The 19245-nt window shown below is 37.1% G+C and overlaps 1 protein-coding gene across 20 annotated transcripts in view; it reads right to left on the bottom strand.

The window, feature by feature from the left end:
- Positions 1–19245, bottom strand: part of Rbms3 (RNA binding motif single stranded interacting protein 3) — a 1055032-nt gene that overhangs the window by 645270 nt on the left and 390517 nt on the right. For 3 of the 20 annotated variants that reach the window (XM_071619651.1, XM_027932408.2, XM_027932407.2), the window contains exon 1: positions 15777–16587. The exons of 9 other annotated variants lie outside the window; for them this stretch is intronic. In XM_071619651.1, the coding sequence (XP_071475752.1) occupies positions 15777–15851 (75 nt within the window). In that variant the 5' untranslated portion in view covers positions 15852–16587. Of the gene's footprint in view, positions 1–13796; positions 13852–15413; positions 15491–15776; positions 16590–19245 lie in introns of those variants that run through there. 8 more of the 20 variants (XM_027932406.2, XM_027932409.2, XM_027932411.2 and 5 more) reach the window with 5 other exon arrangements.

Here is a 19245-nt window from a genome sequence, read left to right as displayed (position 1 = left end):
AGTCTGGAGAATTGTCTAGCTAAAACCTAATACCACACCCAGAGCCAGTGCTGGCCTCACCTGCAGACTTTTTAAACATGAGGTTTCACTCTAAGAAAGGAAAAAGCTGACACTCTGGGAGATGGTTACAAGAAAATGACACCTCTTCTCCCCTCTAATTTAGTTACTCTAGGGGACAAAGGCATCCTGGAAACTCAAATGATGAAAGTACAAGTATTGTAAAGTGTAGTTATGAAGAAAAAAACAAACAGATTATTTTCCAATATGTTCATTTTAGTCTGCAGGCTGAGTTTTCTATAGTGCCAGGACAGACCTGCACTGCTTTCCAAAACAGAGCAACAATAAAAAAAAAATTCATGTAGGAAATATGAGAAATATTGAAAGTAAATCTCTGTATGATTTGGCTCAGCTGATTGCAGAGATGGATACTGAGAAGCATAATAGAAGTGCAAAGAAATGTTTGAATGAATAGCATTGATCTGATCCATCATGAGGTTCTGTTAGCCATTATGCTCATGTAACAAGTCAATTCCAAGCCTTTTAGCTGGCCTCTTCTTACCATTATCACTAATAACAATCTCTTTGGGTAAATGGTTCTTATTTATATTTTATCACCTTCATAATATGTTAATACATCAGCATTCTTTGCAGAACACTGAGATGCATTACTACTCATCTAAAATTGATCCTGAAGGCATTTTTATCCAATAACTAAATATTCTTATGATGGGAGGAAATAACAGGAAACAGAAATATAAAAGAAAAGTAAGGAAATCCTGGGGAAATGGTACTAACACAAGTTGTAGAATCAGAAATTGTCCTCCCAGAATCATAGCACATTCAGGGTTCTTTTACACAACCAAACTGCTATTTAAATTTCTATTATATTCCTTTCTTTGACTTTGTTGAGATGTTTCTACTTGCACTGAATATATACGATATATTATATATTTGTGATTTTTGAAACTTGGGTAAAGAATGGTCGACTCTTCTGGTTCTAAAAAGAGAAAATGCTAATTTGGCTCTAGTGTGTTGAACAAAGCTCCCTGCCCCCAACTCACAGACATCAAAGAATCATCTCCAGAAGACCTTGGTTGGGAAAAACTCCCTGAGCTTCCAAAGAAGTGTATGCAACTGAGTCATCAGAACATGGAAAAATGTGATTAAGTTCAGTAGGAACTTAATATGAAATATGAACATATAAAGACAATTAAATGTTATTAGAAATATGTGTTCTTGGTCTAGCTTTACTTATGGGGGAAAAAAAAGAAGAAATGTAATTGGATTTAACTTAGGTTTGTAAGATTTACAGAGGCAATTGTTTTAGCTCAGTTGATTCTGCATAGCATTGACCAAGTAGCTCCAAATAAATTCGGAAAGGATTATCATAAAAAACACAATTGGGTATATTCCCCCCCCAAAAAAATAGTCTAAAAAGAAAAATCTCAATGTCCAAAGCTTTTGGAATTTTTTTTTCTTCTAAGACAAAATATTTCTGTGGAATTTTAATATACTAGCAAGATTTGGGCTGCTTAAAATTGTCCTTACCTGCTGCTGCACTTTCAATTTAGTACACAGGAGGCAGACACCCCAGCAGCCCATAGGAAATGGAGGAGAATGATGAAATGGTAGCATTGCTCACCCAAAGTACCTGCTTCAATCCATGATTCGATCACAAAGGAATTAGACATTCTCTCTTTTGCCAAATATGGATGTTTCCTTCAATGTGAACACAACTAGGATATTCACCTTCTTACCATAGGGAGCACAGTTCAACCCTGATAATCCAGACACAAAGAAGACAATCACACAAGACCCCAAATCTTTGGGTTAGGAATCCAAGCAGAGATGTCAATTCTTGTGTAATAAGAAAGACATCATTCTCCATGTTTTCAAGGAAGCCAACCCAACTAGAAGATCATTGATTCAATTTTCAGTGTTTAAATGAGTACCTTGACATATATTATAGCATTATGCAGAGTGGGAAAACAGTGTCATTAAAATGCATGCCTATTGATTGGCAACACTTCTACAAAAGGTGGCATAAACATAGTAGGGACAATGACAATAAGAAACAGAAAGAACTAATGACCTGGCAAGAATATGTAAAATATGTTTGAAAAAAGTAGCCCACCTGATCTGTTTGATCTCATATATCATAGTTCCAATTGCATATTTGCATGAACATACAGAATGTTATTGGAAGACATGCCCTAGCTACTAGTGTTGGTTTTTTCATAGAATACTAGATGGCTGTGTCATCATGTATCGTGAATTGTTTTCCTAGATATACAAAGCCTGTTTCATTTTGCAATAGAACACCTTACTAAATTTTGAGGAATTATTAATATATGAACTATATTTCCTACAAGTTATAAATAATGACATCAATGCAACAAAATAATATGACAGAGGAAAAAATAGCAGACCAAACCTAAGAGACTCAGGACAATTTTGGAAATATCATGAGAAGTCAAAATCAAAATCATCCTTTGTCCTCTTAGCCACAGCAGGTTATTGTTTTTATATGTTTCAGAATTCCTTTGGACATGGCTTTGTACCAGTTTAGTTTATTCTATAGGGAAACTAGATAGTGGTCTCCAAAACAGAAATTCTGTCATTCAAAGATGATCTTTGAACTATTTTTTAATTTTTGAAAAAAAAATCAGGTATTTGATTTAAAAAAAAAAAAAAAACCCGATAACATGCATAGTTAATAGATGACCATGTTATTGCAGATCCTGGATCTTGAATAAGTAAAACTGACAAAAGATGAGCCTCCTACTCTGCCCATCTCAAGCAATTTAAGTGAGGTTTATCTTCTGATGTATCCAACTTTCTGCAAACCCATGAAAGGAAGCCACATATAAAGGCTGATATTCTTGGCCATTACTCAGGAATTGCCTCTCCAGTTCTCTCCAAACCACTACTACTACCATTTATTTCTGGCCTGCTTGCTTATTCCCATCCCAAAGTTCCAAATGCCAGCTACATAGGCTGTCTTTGAAATTCACTTCTACCCCCTCCAGTTTGGCACATGTGATGAGTTTCTTGCCAGCATCTTGGAATGCGGCACTATCATGGTTTCCTTCTTTCCATTCTTTCTTTTTTTTCTATCACAGTTTCTGGCATAGTTCACCTACTTCTATAAAACTGCATCCCATTAGCTAAGAATGTAACCTAACTCCAGCCAAGAGCCCAGAGGTATCTGCCCCAGTGACCCACATATTTCAGGGGATAAAATAGGGTGTGGAGAGATCACATCAATCTAGACAGTCAAAGAGGGATATTTTTAAAAGGCTCATTTTTGATACACAGAATGCATTCTGACATACACATCATGGAAGTGAACATGATATTAAGCAGCTGAAGTTTTAAAAATCATTGCCTTTCACAGTGGAGTAACATATGAAAGGCACAGAACAAGATAGATCAATTCCTTCTGAAAAACTTTTGCTATGGCCTCAGTCTGCATAAGGCAGGGGTGTACTAGATTCTGCAGGGGTGTTCCAAGATTGAAAACTCTGTGATCCTACTCAACAAATTGTTCACAGACTAACTCTGATATAATTGTGACTGTATATATGTAGTCATATTTATATATAGTTATACATATTTATATGTATTTATATATATATATATATATACTTTTATGTATGTCTATGTGTTTATATTTATATACATTTAAATATAGTCACAAGTATATTCAGCTACTTCTGTAGAGAAACTGTGTAGTATTCTTCTTCCAAGAGAGGGGGACGGAGAACAGACATGTTCAAAATGCCAAAAATAAATTTACAACCAAGCTCCCACTGCAAAAGAGAGAGAGAGAGAGAGAGAGAGAGAGAGAGAGAGAGAGAGTCGAAACCCAATCTCACTATGCCTTAAAAATAAATGGAAAATATACAAACTATAATGAAAAATGCAAAGACAAGAAGGGACTGAACGCTGAATGTTGAGAGAACAAAATGAAGTGAGCAAAAGTTTAGGACCAGAGGGCAGGGCAGGGTGGGGAGGCAAAACCATAGTAGAAAAAGAGAAAGTAGGAGAAAAGGGGTGTAAGTAGGAGGGATGAGAGAAGTAAATGCTATAATACATCCTGGAAAGGCAGGAGGATGTATAAGACAAAATGTAAAAGCAAGGTCACCTCAGATAGCCATGCTGCATAGAACAAAGACAAGCAGTACCAAATCACAGAAAGGATAGATCATGAAAAATAATAACAGCTAGCCTTCCCTGGGCCATACTGAAGTCTAGACACTCTCATCAGCCGCCACCCTCTAACATAAAGCCTGTACTGAGAGCCCAGAGCAAGTAAGCACCATCACACACTCCTTCTCTATTGACTTGCTCTTTGGGTTCCCAAGCACATTAACAGCCTTCAAATATGGCCAATGCCTGGGCAATTTCCACTGTGTGATTCTTATGCCAATACATCTTTGCTGGTTTTATAACTAATGTGTTGGTTTTTCCTCCTCAAAACCGGGTCTTTTCTACACAGAACAATGGCACTGCTGAAAAATATAGTTTGGAGCCTACCAGACTTTACATGATCATCTTGTATACAGAAATTCTAAAATAGCTGGTAAAACTTGATTCCAAAGCCTCATTCTGAAAAGCACTCTTCTTTCCAATCAAAAGCCACTATGAGATTTTTGTTCCTTCCTAAGAACAGGTGATGAGTTAGTCCACATAGTGAAAGCAAATGCTGGGTCTCACTGAGGTCAGCTACACGTGGAAAACCAAAGCACAGTATTCTTTTTCTACAAGACACCGAGGGTCTCAACTACGTGACTCCTGGGCACTAAGCTTTGTATTCACATTAAGTTTTCTCTCAAGATGATTTCTCTGTTAATGATCTTTTCTTTACCAAATAGCTCTTATCTTTCGCTCTTGGAAAGAGAAACAAGTCATCTACTTCCAGAAACTTTCAAAAGTGTACTAAGACCTGGTACTTTTAGCCTTTCTAGTTTTAGTTCCTTCTTCTCCTTGTTTTAATCTTCCTGGTTCCTCCTCATAAATCACTGGTTAAATTAAAGTTGTAGAACTGTCATCTTTTCATTATTTTCTAACAGTATTGACAGCCTCACCACTAAATGCTTTGGGGATCATTAGACTCTCCACGGTATAAACAACTATTATGAACTGATTTGGAAAAAATTAGAATCCATCAATCAATAAAATTTCTAAAAAATGCTATCAAAAACAACAGCAGAAAAAAAAAGCAGATATTTAACTTTCATAATACTCTATCAGTAAATTTCAGATCATGGGAAGATACTACTCTTTTGACAGAAAGTGACAAATATTAGTACTATTTCAGTAAAATTCACCTCTCTGAAAAAATTTTTTTTAAAAAAGAAAGATTCACCCTTCTGTGCTACCAGCAAGCAGCAATTTAATTAATTAGAAGCAAGAAGAGCAGCTATGTGATTCCTTAAGACCACTTCATCCCTTTGTATTTCTGTGTGATCATTTAACTTCAGAGAAAATAAGAGCCATTACAATAACCCTATAGATTTTCAGAAATGTGTGTGTGTGTGTGTGTGTGTGTGCATGTAAGCATATGCATAAGAGAAACTGAAGAATTGATTCATTGAAACTGCTGATGCAATTCAGCAGGATTTACCTAGAGATGGGAACAAAGTTTGACTGATTAGGTGGAAAATATAACATGGGGTGATTATGAGGGAATTTTCTCTTTGGGATTAGGGTAGAGAGTGAATTTTCAGTTATGTGCCACTTTTAATACCTGTAGAAATCCCACCATCAGACTTTGAGACAGAAAGATTATACTGTAGCAAAAGCATTGCACCATTGATTTGTCTCCTGCCTGTACCCCTAAGCTGGGAGCCTTGGGAAACACCTGTTATGTGCAAATTCAGTTTCTATTAAATAATTCCACCAATTATGCAATAAAATATTCTGTGAACCTGGAACCCAGACCTGGAAATTCTAGTTGCTCTTGCTGCCGAAATTCAATCCATTGTGTCTGCTTTTGAGATATTTTAGCCCAAGAATGTCAATGACATTTTCCAATATGTTGTGCGGTCCTATCGTGTGTCTCTCTCCAGAAATTTAGGATTGCTAAAATAAAGAGATGTCTTAAAAGTCAAAAGACCACAACAGTGAGATGTATGGTCAGCTTTTAAGATGCTCTGAACATTTTGGGAACCCCCAAAAACTGGCCCAATGAAAACAAAAAAACTAAAACAAAACTGTAAAACTAAAATTAATAAACACTTATGTGATTATATATAAAACAATACATTGTGAATTTTATTCATTGTTTCACTTAGATTTTTAATAATATCTTTGTACCTCAAAAAGATTTGTAGGACAGATTTTTTCTCACTTTACCAAAACACCCACATATGCAAGATGATAACCCCAAATTCACAGGAACGCATACATTAAATGAGTTACTTGTACCCAGAGAGTTTCAAGAACAAAATTACAAAAGTTTTTTTCAATATTTTATTGCAGACAAATTAAATTTGATGTGTAATGTTAGTGCAACTTAATGTGTTTGCTTGTATGTGGTATCAGAGTTTCCAAAAATGTTCCCTCTAAATAGGTTTTAAAATGATCCTGAAATTCTACCTTTGCTAAAGGAAGTCACAAAACTTGGAAAAAAATACTCCATGTTCATTTATATTCCCTCTGACTTTTTCTCATATTTGTGAACAAACTAAAATACAACAAGTCTTAAAGAAAAAATCTTCCATTGCTAACAAAAAGCCAAATTGTTCTAAACAGGTGAATAATAAAGTTTAAGCCGTTGGTAAAAATTTGGGGGATATATGGGGAAAAGAATAGCAGAATTTTATTCTTTGATAGTTCCCTACCTGTCTTCTGGACAGGAGATTAAGGGACCAAAAGCTGAAACCAATGCTTGGTTGTCAAAGCCCTCCAAGTGAGTAGCACAACAGGTTTTCCTCATCTCTCAAGAGGAAATGAAAGTTTTATCATATCTTTGGTTTATTACCCCAGAAAACAATCTCTGAAATTTTAAAAGCATATGGAGATGAAATGAACTCTCCATAGATGAAGTCATCAGAATCATCCCAGGGTTCATGTTCATTTCTTTGAGTACTTCATTTATTTACATCTATTTGGTAATTGAAAGGAATGTTTGCTTACAATTAAGATCTCTTAGTTCTACATTATATTGATGGTGCCACCGTCCAGTTTGTGTGAGGGATAAACTTTAAAAGAGACAACATGAGAGTTTATAAACATCAATAACAGCTTCAAATATGACTCCCCTACTTAAAAAAAAAGCTTTTCAAATATCATAACCAGCTCTAGAAATCAGCAAGTTAGCATTTGTTTTCCACCTTTCTTTTCAATAAATTGTCATTAACCATCCAAAATGAATTAAACGATAGTACACAAGATAAGAAATAATAAGATTTCTCAAGATCCTCACTAAAATTAAAATCTGTAATCAGTTGGTATATAGCTTAAAAATCATTGAAAGAAATGGGAGAACGAAATCATCATCTGCACACGGCATCCTGAGTGCAATCCCAAATTCTTGGTCATGGGGAAGGTGATTCTAAAATAAATTAAACATCAGCTCCAAAGGCTATTACCACTAATATTTAGAATATGGTTAGATTTGCTTTTCTCCCACTACACCTGACTTTTCAGCCAACAAGAATGGACACTATCATGATTACTTTCTGAGTATGTCCTGTTTAGTGTATGTGTTTATTATTCATAAAACAAACTGGGGTTTTATTTACTTTCTTTTTTCTTCCTTGAGATTTTGATATATTTCCTTGAAGCCTTTTTACACACACATCTGCACACATGTACACGTATGGATATACATGCACTTATATATTTTTATGTTTGCTGATTTTATTTTTTAAAGATGTTTTTATTGGTGTATTAGAGTAATAGATAATAGTGAGGTTCATTTTGACATATTCATAAATGTATATAACATACTTTGCTACATTTTAATTCTAGTCCTTCCATTTCCCCTCCCATTCTCCTTCCCCTGATACCCTTCTTTTACTCTATTTGTCTTCCTTCTGTTTATTTTTTTAAATTGGTGTGTTATTGTTATATATAAAATTGGAATGTACTGTGATATATTCATACATGAGCATAGCATAATTTGGCCAACTTCATTCCTCACTTCTCTCTCCCCTCCTGCTGCCACCTGGCTTTGTATTCCTTATACTTTTATAACTTTGGGAACATAATTACCTTTTTTAACCCTTTGATGTATTATAAATATGTCTTCATCACATGTGGTGAAGGACTAGCCTCCAGCAAGTAAAAATGGTTTTTTACACATCTGGGGACCTTCTAAACTTTTCTGTTTGAAACTGACAGACAACCCCCATCAATGCTGGGGCTGCACTAATATAAATAAGAATGTGCACTGGAGCTTCAGCAATGACAACATGGCTATGCCAGCCCCTCTCTGAACACACAGCAACTCTATATCTCCAGAAACAGTGTCACTGTAATATATTGTCAGCTTTGGGGGTTCACTGCACCCATTTTACTGAAGAACAAACACACACACTAATTCATATGAATGAAAACAAAGGGTTTCCTCTGAGGATTATGTTTCCTGTCTCATGCTCTGAATATACACAATCAATGACAACAAGCATAATAGTAATTTATGCACTAAATTGGAATTTTCAAAGCAATATGGAATTGTCAAAGCATCAAAAATGAAGTATTAAAAATTGGATATTATTTAACATTTAATTTTATTAATTCAGTTTACAGGTAATTCGGTGTGGGGCAAAGGGTATTTAATAAGAAAAAAGATGAAAAGATTATTTTGTTATTTTTCCTTGAGATGTTATCATTTTCCTACCATATATATCTGTTTATGTATACAGATATATATATATATATATATATATATATATATATATATATATATATATTACTATGCATACTTACTATAATACACAGAGTAAATATAGTATTCCATACTTATTAAAGGCTGAAATTCAGAAATTTGTAGGTGTTGCAAACTCCATTCAAAATAAAATTTTGTATATATATCATCATTTCTATATTTACGCTGACTCCTGTGCTCACCCATGATAGCAGAGTCGTCAGAATGTTAGCATGGCCCTGCTAGTTTCCTTGTACCTCATCTGGTTTAGCCAAAGTTACACATAACCATGAGCTCTTCTTTCACCTATACAAAGAAGTTAAATGAGAAAAAGGGAAGCACCATATTGTCACTATTAAGCCTTTAGAGAAGCCCTGATTTTACCCACTCATAGGAGAAAACGTTCACCACCATAACAAAGCCTGAAATGATAATGATTAAATGATGCCTGTCATTTTGTCCCACCCCTGGGAACTGCTCTCCACCCACTCCCAAGTGATGGATGTGTTTCTCTCAGTGTACTGGATTTAGACACTGCAAAGGATACTGACAGTTAAATTTGTCAAAATCACTAGAGAGTTGGTAAAGTAATATTGAATCTGCTCTGTAAAAAGCACTGAGGGACCAAACAAAAACTCAGAAATGGTACAAACCCAGGCAACCTCCCCATACCACTAGGGTACCAAAGAAGGCTCACTCCCTATAATCAAGAGTTACAAAAATGACAAATCTAGAAGTTTTCTTAGTGAATGAACACAACCTAGCAAACAGTGCACCAATGCAGAAGTCAGAGAATGTCCCCAAGAAAAGTAAAATCCATGTCTTAACATTGATTATCCACACTCTTAAATTTGATGCTAGAGATTGAAGTTTAGAATCATCAACTTTTATTCACGTAAATGATCCCACATGTTATTTATTTCCTAATCAATAAGCCTACGTAGAAAAGTTTTTAAAAAGTTAAATGTACACAAATTTTCTGCCAGTATCAACTTGAACAAAAATAATATTAAAGACAAAACATGATTCAATTCACCTCTGACCAGCATTCTTGTTTTTTTTCTTTTTTAGTGTCTGAAATCTGAAAGCCAATAGCCAATTCCATAAACTTTCTCCATAAAACTAGAGATTATAGTTTTCATGAACAAATACTATTTCAAAAATACTGCAAAGCAAACATAAAAAACAAACTTCTTTACTATAATGTCTCTGCTACAGAAATAAAAGCACAAGTCACATGCCCTTGTGTAACTTTGTAATTCTTAACATTGGCAATGACAGTGGACATAATACAAAACCGAATAATGTACTTTCAAATTTCTTTACAAAGAATTACACAGTTGCTTCTTTTGCTATCTCTAAGTTGCTGAACCTTATTACCTACCCCTGCTTTTATTAGGGATAAATGGCCTCAAGATTGCTTTACAGAAGCTCCACAGATTAAAGTAGCAAATACAAAGAAGAAGCGTATTTATAATTTCAAAACACAAATCAGAAATTCCATTTTGTTTTTTGACTATGTGCTCTATAAGGGTAATTTTGATTTTTGTATTTGCATTGATTTCAGATCCATTTGATCCCTATATGTTTTCTCATTAAATAGTATTATCCACTCCATTTTAAAAAAAAAAATTGGCATTGGCATCTGTTTCCATTTTCAGAAAGTATATATTTTAAGCACATCCAAAATAGTTCAACATTTTCCCACTACTGCAAAAAATAGCAACACATATCCTCAATACACGCATTACCACACATGAATACATTTTTGCTCTTGGTCTCCCTTCAGCTCCATCTGCACTCTTGCTGTGCAGCAGCTATAGCATAAAAAAAAAAAAACCGTCTATTCTCACATGCTTTTGATATTACACTATTTAATCACATACAGCTGTGGCTTATGAGACTGTTACAAAACAATTTTAATGTAGTACTTGAAGCCAATTGTGAATAAACATCAACCATGTACGCTGAATAAAAAGTTTGACACTAAAAAAAAAAAAAAAACTTTCTTTTAAAGGAAAAGACTGGTTTTCCTAGAATTGGGCATGGTCATAATGGTGAGGGAGTCCTCTTCCTGCCAAAATGACTGATAATGTCCAAAAGGATCGTGTAAAATCACATTAGTGTAAAAATGAAGCTTTCCAGAATTCCTGAAGCCAGAGAAACCTGGAATGAACTTGAGCCCTCCCTCCTACTTTGTATCCCTCCCTACACATTGCCTCTGCTTTTAGTGTTCGAAGAGATTTTATTACTTCATGGACATACTTTTGTATTACATAATTCTATTTTTCCCCAGATTGAGAGAAATTAAAAGGAAAATGCTGTAGAAAGATGATGTTGAAAGAAATAAATGTAGTCTTTCCTTTAACTTTGAATTTATTCTAAAGAAAAAAAAAACATGAACTTTTTACATTCCTATTCCATTTATGTAAGGCACCAAATTTTGTGTTGTGAAAATAATAACTGAGTTACAGAAAATATAGCAAAATGTGTCCCAGAACTGTGTCCAGTCTCACTGATACTAAAGATTAGGGAGAATAAAAAAGAAAAACTGAAAAGGAAGGGTGGTCCCTTGTTTCTATTTTTCTCTTACTTAAAACTGATTAAAATTCTATGCATTGTAAAATGAGACAAACAGGATTTATCATAGTCTCATGCTATCATATTGCTCCCCTGAAGCAAAAGAAAATATCTGGAGTTGTACCTAAATATTCAATTGCTGGAAGACTTTAGAAAACCAGTTTTGTACGTTTCAGACTTTCAAAGGAAAACAGAACTTGGGAGTTTTCAAGGCTGTTTTAAAACAATTGGCATGTTCCCAACTCTGGCTATCAATGCAAATCTGAGGCAGGAAGTACTAAGGAAATTCTAAACCCATTCCCTCCCTCTGCATGATTTTGTACATTTCCATGTGTAAGGAGTGTGTTGCGTGGTTTTGTTTTGCTTTTGGAGGCTGGGCACACTCACATCTTGAAGTACATCCTCTGCCCCCATAGTAGCCCCTCTTTCTTTGCCTGCTCGTCACTCCTTGTGTTTTCAAGTGTTTGCTCTTTGGAAGGCACAATCCGGTTTGGACTACAGCTAGACTTTTACAGACAGGCGGGAATCCAGGCTGCAGATGGCGAAACTTCCGTCTGAAATCAGTGTGCAGTTGATGGATTGCTCCTTCCACCTGACCCCTTCTTCACACAAGACTCTGAACATAATCTGAATACCACCAGCCAGAAAAACTATGTGAGGGTCCCCAAATCTGAATCTCTTCCTTCAAGACCTTCTGGGGAACCAGATGGCCAAAGAAGGGAATGCAGCACTGATGTAAGAGCAGAATGATTAGGAACTCTGCACTGGATTGGTGGGACATGGTGAGCTGGTAAGAATGTGGAAGAGGAAGAAAGGAAGAACTTGCCTGGTGTACTTGGGTGACTTACGAAGTTTTGTGAAACTGACTAAAGTTTTCCAAATATCACATATGAAAGAAATATCTATTTCTTAACAGCAAAATATCAGTTCACCAGGTTGTAATGACTGTATTCTTAAAATATTATCATGTCTCATGTTAAATATCATAATCTGTCACTGAGAATTCCTCATTATTTCTTAATCAAAAGCCATGTTCCTTCTTGAAATTCCTTTTTTGGGGGGAGAGGTGAGGAGGAAAAATACTAGTTAAAAGGAAAATCAACAAAATCTTTTCAGAGATGAGGTATGGAAAAGTAAGCACGTATAGCAATGTGACTACAAATTATAGCTACAAGTCAACTGCCGGGTTTTTGTGTTATTTAATTTACTTGAAGATTTTTCTAACATAAAACATTGTAAGCATTGGAAAATCACCCAAAGGGACAGAACATAAATCATATATCTATTCTTCTAAGCAAATATGTATCTATTCTTCTAAGCAAAGTCAAGAGATCATTTTTAATGTAATGGGAAATGAGAGCAGAGAGGACAGGGAAGTGTCACATTTCCTAAAACTTTCATACACACACAAACACACACACACACATATATACACAAAGGAATGGAAACATTTTTCCTTTTTTTAAAAAATGCCATTTTCATTCTATTTTAACCATAAGAAAAAAGCAACTGTATCTAAAGTTACAATATTTAAACAGAAAGAGAAAGTTTAGTTATTTGCATTTTCTGAATAATTATAACAATAGACACTTTCGTTCCTTAAAATAAAGATTCCCATTGTACTTACCAAACAACAACAACAACAAAAACCAAACCAAACCAAAACAAAACAAACAAGAAACACCCCAAAGGTCAGCAAATATTTCTCATGGATTGGGAGGAAAAGAACACCTGAATTTAGACAACACTTTAAGGTGTGGTATCACCAAATATGATTTTTTATCAACTACAGAATTCTACTTCTATCAACCACGAGTATGCTTTATATGTTAGCATCATTTTAAATAGCCATGATTTTACAATTTGAATTGTAATCACAAACCAAGGTTAGAACAGTGGATTTTATGGATTATATCCAGACTTACCCAATAAATATAAGCAACATGTATTTTCTTTAAAAATATTATATTTAGAGAGATAAATGTTGAAGGAGCAAAAAGTGTTAAGAAAATAACCCAGTTGTTTTCCTCTTCCACTGGGCAAGAGAATGCTTTATTGTATAGGATTAACACTGTCAGAAAGTCCCCATATGTTAAAATACAATTGCACACTGCCACTTCCTTCCAGCCTTTCTGAATCCAAGATTCAAAATAGAGCAAGTTTCACATCTTCAGCTTTCAGGAACGTTAATAATGTCTGTCATTCCAGAGGCACCGTTAACCATATTCAACAACTTCACAGCACTGTGGAAATTTTACAACACAATAATCAATATGAACTAGGCTGATAGCCACCAAAGTAGCTGATCTTATAGTCCCTACCACCCCAACCTGAATACCTGAATATCAGCTTATGATGCCTAATGGATCTAACTTCTTTAAAAATGTTCCAGAAGTTGATGCCTTTGGTTAGCTTGAAAGTAACAAGATCCAGATGCTGCCTGTCTACATAACACTAAACTACGTAGGACCCCAAAACAATTTTTAAAAACTCCCTCTGTAGTTTCCAGGCTCTCTTCTTTTCCCCCACCATTTCCTTCTCCTCCTTTGGCTACAACACAAATACACACACTCACCAAACACATACACATACACACACACACACACACACACACACACTATACCAGTGTAGCTCATCCAACACCCTGTATCTTTGATAAAATATGTACATCATTCATTATTTTCTACTAATAATAGGTTAAATCTCATGCAGAAAAACAATCATTTCATTCATTTCAATCTAAAGTTTCTCTTCTGGATAAACACAATCACAGAAAAGAAGGACCCAAACAAAGCACGATTTTTTGAAACATTTGGAAAAATTTAGCCAAGTGTGAGTAAAAGGGATGGAATGTTCAATATTTTTCAGGCAACGCTTGAGCTTATTGTTTTTGTTTCTTTGGGGGATGAAAAATGACTGTGAATTTCCCCCTTTTTAACTCGTCCTTGCTTTGCCATCTCCTTGAGGAATGGCAGTCGGCATTCTCTACTCAATCCCCCAAGGAGTTAAAACTCAAGGCACTGAGCAGGAGGGCTGGTCTATTGAAGCAGCAACAGCACAAACTAAATGCTCACAAAGGCAAAAAGCAATGCCAGTCGACCTTGGAGGGGCAAGGCGAATCACAGAGCAAGTGGGGGAAAAAAAAAGAAAGAAAGAAAGAGAACAAGCAATGATCCTTAATACAATACTGAAAGTCTGCTGCCTGGTCTGCTTTACAAATGGGCATTGTTGGACGAGAAAGAAGAAATGAGAGATAACTACAGCATGAATTACCAAAGCCTAACCACAGCAGCGAGTACTGCTGGCTGCCCACACCACGCAGGCACGCCTTCTTCACTGGGCATATTTGTTTATTAAGAAGATGGTAGGGTCTGGCGAATGCAGCTCCAAATAATATCATCCATGCACTTAAGGTGGTGACTCCAGAAACAACCCCCGCCACCAATTGAATTGACAAATTGGAGCAGTGATTTCACACCTGAGAGTCTGTCATGTCTTAACTGCAGGATAAAGTTCAGGGTTGGCACTGCCCACTGCTTAGTTACGTGGGCCCCTAATGATCATTTAAGCACACGCTCACTCACAAAGCCTAAAGTATTTAACCAATTCAAGTCCAATTATTATCAGTTACATTCCATGCCTTTGCAAGAACCCAGGCCTCCTGACGGCGACTCACACAGAAAAACAGAGCGTCCCAAAGTGAAGACCATCATTGGAAAGCTAATTCAGCCTCTGGCATCCTAGTCACCCTCAATATAAAATAAAGTACGCAAGGCAACTAAAACATATAAAGACACCCAACAAACTCAAAGAGACTTTGGTAGGTACCCCCTTGCCTTCCCACATCCTCCTTTCATTCCATACTTAGCGATTAAAAGTTTGAGTCACCCCCATCCTGGTGTGTCCTCTCCAGGGGGAAAAACCCTTAGAGAGCCACAAACAAAGAACAGCTCACCAAAAAAGTCCCTGAAATTATATTCTTGTGCCTGATAATCACGGTTGTGATCTCCTTTCTAAAATCCCTGTCCATCTGCAAAGGACTTCCACAGATATAGGGAACATTAATGCTTCCAAATAACAAAGGAACTCGAGTCAAACTATTATCACTCCTTAAACAGAAAGCTACAATTCCGGGTTTGCTGCTTTCTTCTTCTATCTTCCTCTGCCTCATTAACTCCATTGGCATGTTACCAATTTCAAAGAAGCAGGAAGAGGTGATAGGGGTGAGGGTTAAATAGTAATTCACATGCCTGTCTGCTTCCCATCCCGAGTGCAGAACGATACCACGCTGATTACCAGACCGTGGCTTGAGCCATACCTTGGTTTGGAGATAATGAGGATAGTAGTAAGTGTACTGGGGGTACATTTGTGGCTGATCCAGGCGTTTGCCCATGTAGCTGGAATCTTTATCTCCGAGGCAGGGAACTGGATGACAGGGTATAGTGCCCCAGGCCGAGAGCTTCCTCTTAAACCACTATTCCTGACAGTCCGATGACTGATGAGGCTTCGGAGACTCCACCACTTCACCACTTGCTAGTTCCAACACGGCAAGAATATCAAAACAAAACAAAACAAAACAAAAACACACACCAAAAAAAAAAAAAGGTTGGGGAGTGAGATCAGCAGGGGGATAAAAAAAAAAAAAAAAAACCCGGACAGCCTCTTCAGATCTCGCCTGGCTTCTCCCAGCTGCCGGGGTCCACTCGGGATGAGGCAGTTTGTTCTCTAAGCAGGCTGTCTGTAGTGATGTCAATTGCCAGCGTTTGTAAAAGGAAAAAAAAAAAAATCAAAGTCCTTTTAGCACAACTCCGAATCCTTGCAGATCAGCTTCCTGTCTCCTGTTTGTCTCATTCCCCCACCTTAAAGAAAAAGGAAAAAAAAAAGAGAGAGAGAGAGAAAGAAAGAAAAAGAAAGAAGGGAAAGAAAAAAAAAAGAAAAAGAAAAGGGAAAAAAGAAAAAAAAAAAAAGAAAAGAAAACCTTGCACAGCTTAGTTGCTGCTGTCTCCCTCCCAGAGTGACATGGTGTTCGGGGCTTGTCCTGTCCTTTCATTCACTTCCCCTCCTTCCAGCCAGTGGGTGGAACCGAGAGAGCCTCTCCAGGGAGCAGCGTACGCAGTCCAGAAGGCTGCAGTATTTCCTCCAAGAAAAAAAAAAAAAAAGGCTGCTTCAACCCCTGCTGCCAGCAAAGTTGCGATTCCCTCTGCTGGCTATCTGGAATAGCAGAGCAGTTTTTGCAGCTAAGCTGCCGCCACCGCTGGAACTGAACCTGGAGAACTCAAAAGCAGGCGGTGGATTATTTCTTATCCCTCCCTCCATCTACCCCACGCGAGAGAGCTGCCTTCTTTTCTGTTCTTGCCAAGTTCTGAGGTAAGCCACACCGCTGAACAAAACATAGAAGAGCACGGGATGGGAGGAGAGGATGAGGGAGGAAGGAGGAGAAAGGCAAAGCAAGACCAGTAATAATAATACGAAGGCAGAGGTCCTAACCTTGCTAGTTGAATGGAAATAAAGTGTGTTTGGGGTGATTTCGAAACCGGTTCACACACATGAAAGCCAGATAAATCCAGGACCTCGATGAGAAACTGACCTTTCACTTCCTGAAGACAAGGAGGATGCTACCTATGGAGGAAATTTTAGGGTCTACTCCAGGGCTGTTACTAACAAGCCACACATTGTACAAGTAGATGGATCAACTTATAATATCAGAAATAATCATTCTTATGTTTACATCCATTTAAAAAAAACACGAAAGGAAGTGATCTCCTAAGTTTATCAGCTTCTTTATAAATAAAATCAGCATTTCTCCCATTGCCTCTCGCTTTATGAATTTTCTTGATTCGTGGATGCTTTAATCACTTTACTGATATCATCACAAGGAAAAAAAAAACCCACAAAAATCATAATTACTTGGCAGAGTTTTTTTTCCCCACCAATAATAATGTTCTGACATGTCTATCAGCTGCTACATTATAATACAAATTGTTTCGGAGAAAATATATTTCCTTAAAGGGTCCCTTTTCAAGGCGGTGGTGAGGCTAAAATTAGACGTGCCAGCTGTGTTTTGCTGGGAATGCTCACGCATGCCCAAAGCGTGGGCAGACCAATACTCTGCCTCTCCACTTTGTCAAGTTGGCTCTGTTCTCCTGAGTCCAGAATCGCCTTTTCAGATAAAAGGTTCCTGGTACAAATCCAGCTTCCTGGCCCAAAACACAGAATTGGGGCTCCATGCACACATGGTGTCCGTCCATGTACAAGCCCCATCACCCCTGAAGCAGCTGGCTTCCACTCAGGGAAACTGGTTTCTGGAAGCTGCATGAGAGCCTGTGTGTTCCTTGAAGAAAGATGAGGATGGTGGGTCATAATTGTGCTTTTCTTTCTTTTTTTTTTTTTTTTTTTTTGGTACCAGGGATATTGAACCCACAGGCATTGAGCCACGGATCCACATCTCCAGCCCATTTTTAATATTTTATCTAGAAACAGGGTCTCACTAAGTTGCTTAGGGCCTCACTATATTGCTGAGGCTGGCTTTGAATTCATGATCCTCCTGCATCAGCCTCCTGAGCCACTGGGATTACAGACATGTGCCACCTCACCCAGCCAATAATTTTGCTTTATTTTGTCAAGAATAATAATCCAAAGGAAAGAAGGAAGGAGAGTGAAAGGCAGACTTTAGGAACCCTGACAACACTGTCATTGAATCAGCTGTGCAATTTTTTTAATGTGTTATTCTGGACCTCACTTGTCTCACCTATAAAATGGAAATGCTATCAACTTTCTCAGCTAACAGTAATAAACTGATATTAAATACCACATTGATTTTAAAAATTCTCCTGTGGCATCATATTGCTCAGACCATGAAGTACTGACTCTTTGGGACTGTTTTCAAGACACCTGATGACCTGGCCCTTGCTTCCTGCTTCATCTCAAACCTTGAATTTGGCCTCACACATTCTGCACTGGAGTTGCCTGTAATCCCAGGGGCTCAGGAGGCTGATGCAGGAGGATCACAGGTTCAAAGCCAGCCTCAGCAATTTAGTGAGACCCTAAGCAACTTAGTGAGACCCTGACTTTAAATAAAATATTAGAAAAGGGCTGGAGATGTGGATTAGTGGTTAAGTGCCTGTGGGTTCAATCCCTGATACTGAAATCCTGTGGCCTTCCCTCTGCCTCTCCCCCGCCCCCTCAGTCCATCCTCCTGGTCTTAGCACGTGCACCCCTTCTTGGAGTAGTTTTCTCTACACCCTTGCTTTCCCCACATGCATTATAGTTGTCTTAACAAAATGCTTATTCTGACTGCTTGCTTCTTCCCTGATGTTATAAACTCTGGGACAGGCAGGTGTTACATCATTCTTGTTCATCATCCTATCTCCAAAAAACCAGCATGGAATCGGGCACAAAATGGATGTTCAGTAAATGTTTGAAAGGCACAATATTTTATACGTGATGTATAATTTTAACGGAACTCATCTCTTCTTCAGTACATTTTGTTCTTTGCCACGGATCAGAAGCTGACATGGGTATAAAGAATATAGAGACACCTGGACCAGAACTAGGTCTTTCCTTCACAAGGTGTTTATTCTAGTGAGTGAACAAAGGAATAAGCAAACAAATATATAGTATGAGATCAGGAGATAGCCAATACTGTAAGAAAACACAAAGCAGAGAAAAGAGAAACAGTATCTCATGGATTCTACTTTTTAAAGTACAGTCAGAAAGATGATTTCCCTACAAGAGTCTTAAACTTAAAAGGAGGGTATGAACTGTTCCCTGAGTTTTGGGTGCTGTTG

Source organism: Marmota flaviventris, chromosome 1 (assembly GCF_047511675.1).
Source record: "Marmota flaviventris isolate mMarFla1 chromosome 1, mMarFla1.hap1, whole genome shotgun sequence".
NCBI lineage: Eukaryota > Metazoa > Chordata > Mammalia > Rodentia > Sciuridae > Marmota > Marmota flaviventris.
This window is presented reverse-complemented; position numbering and strand designations above follow the sequence as displayed.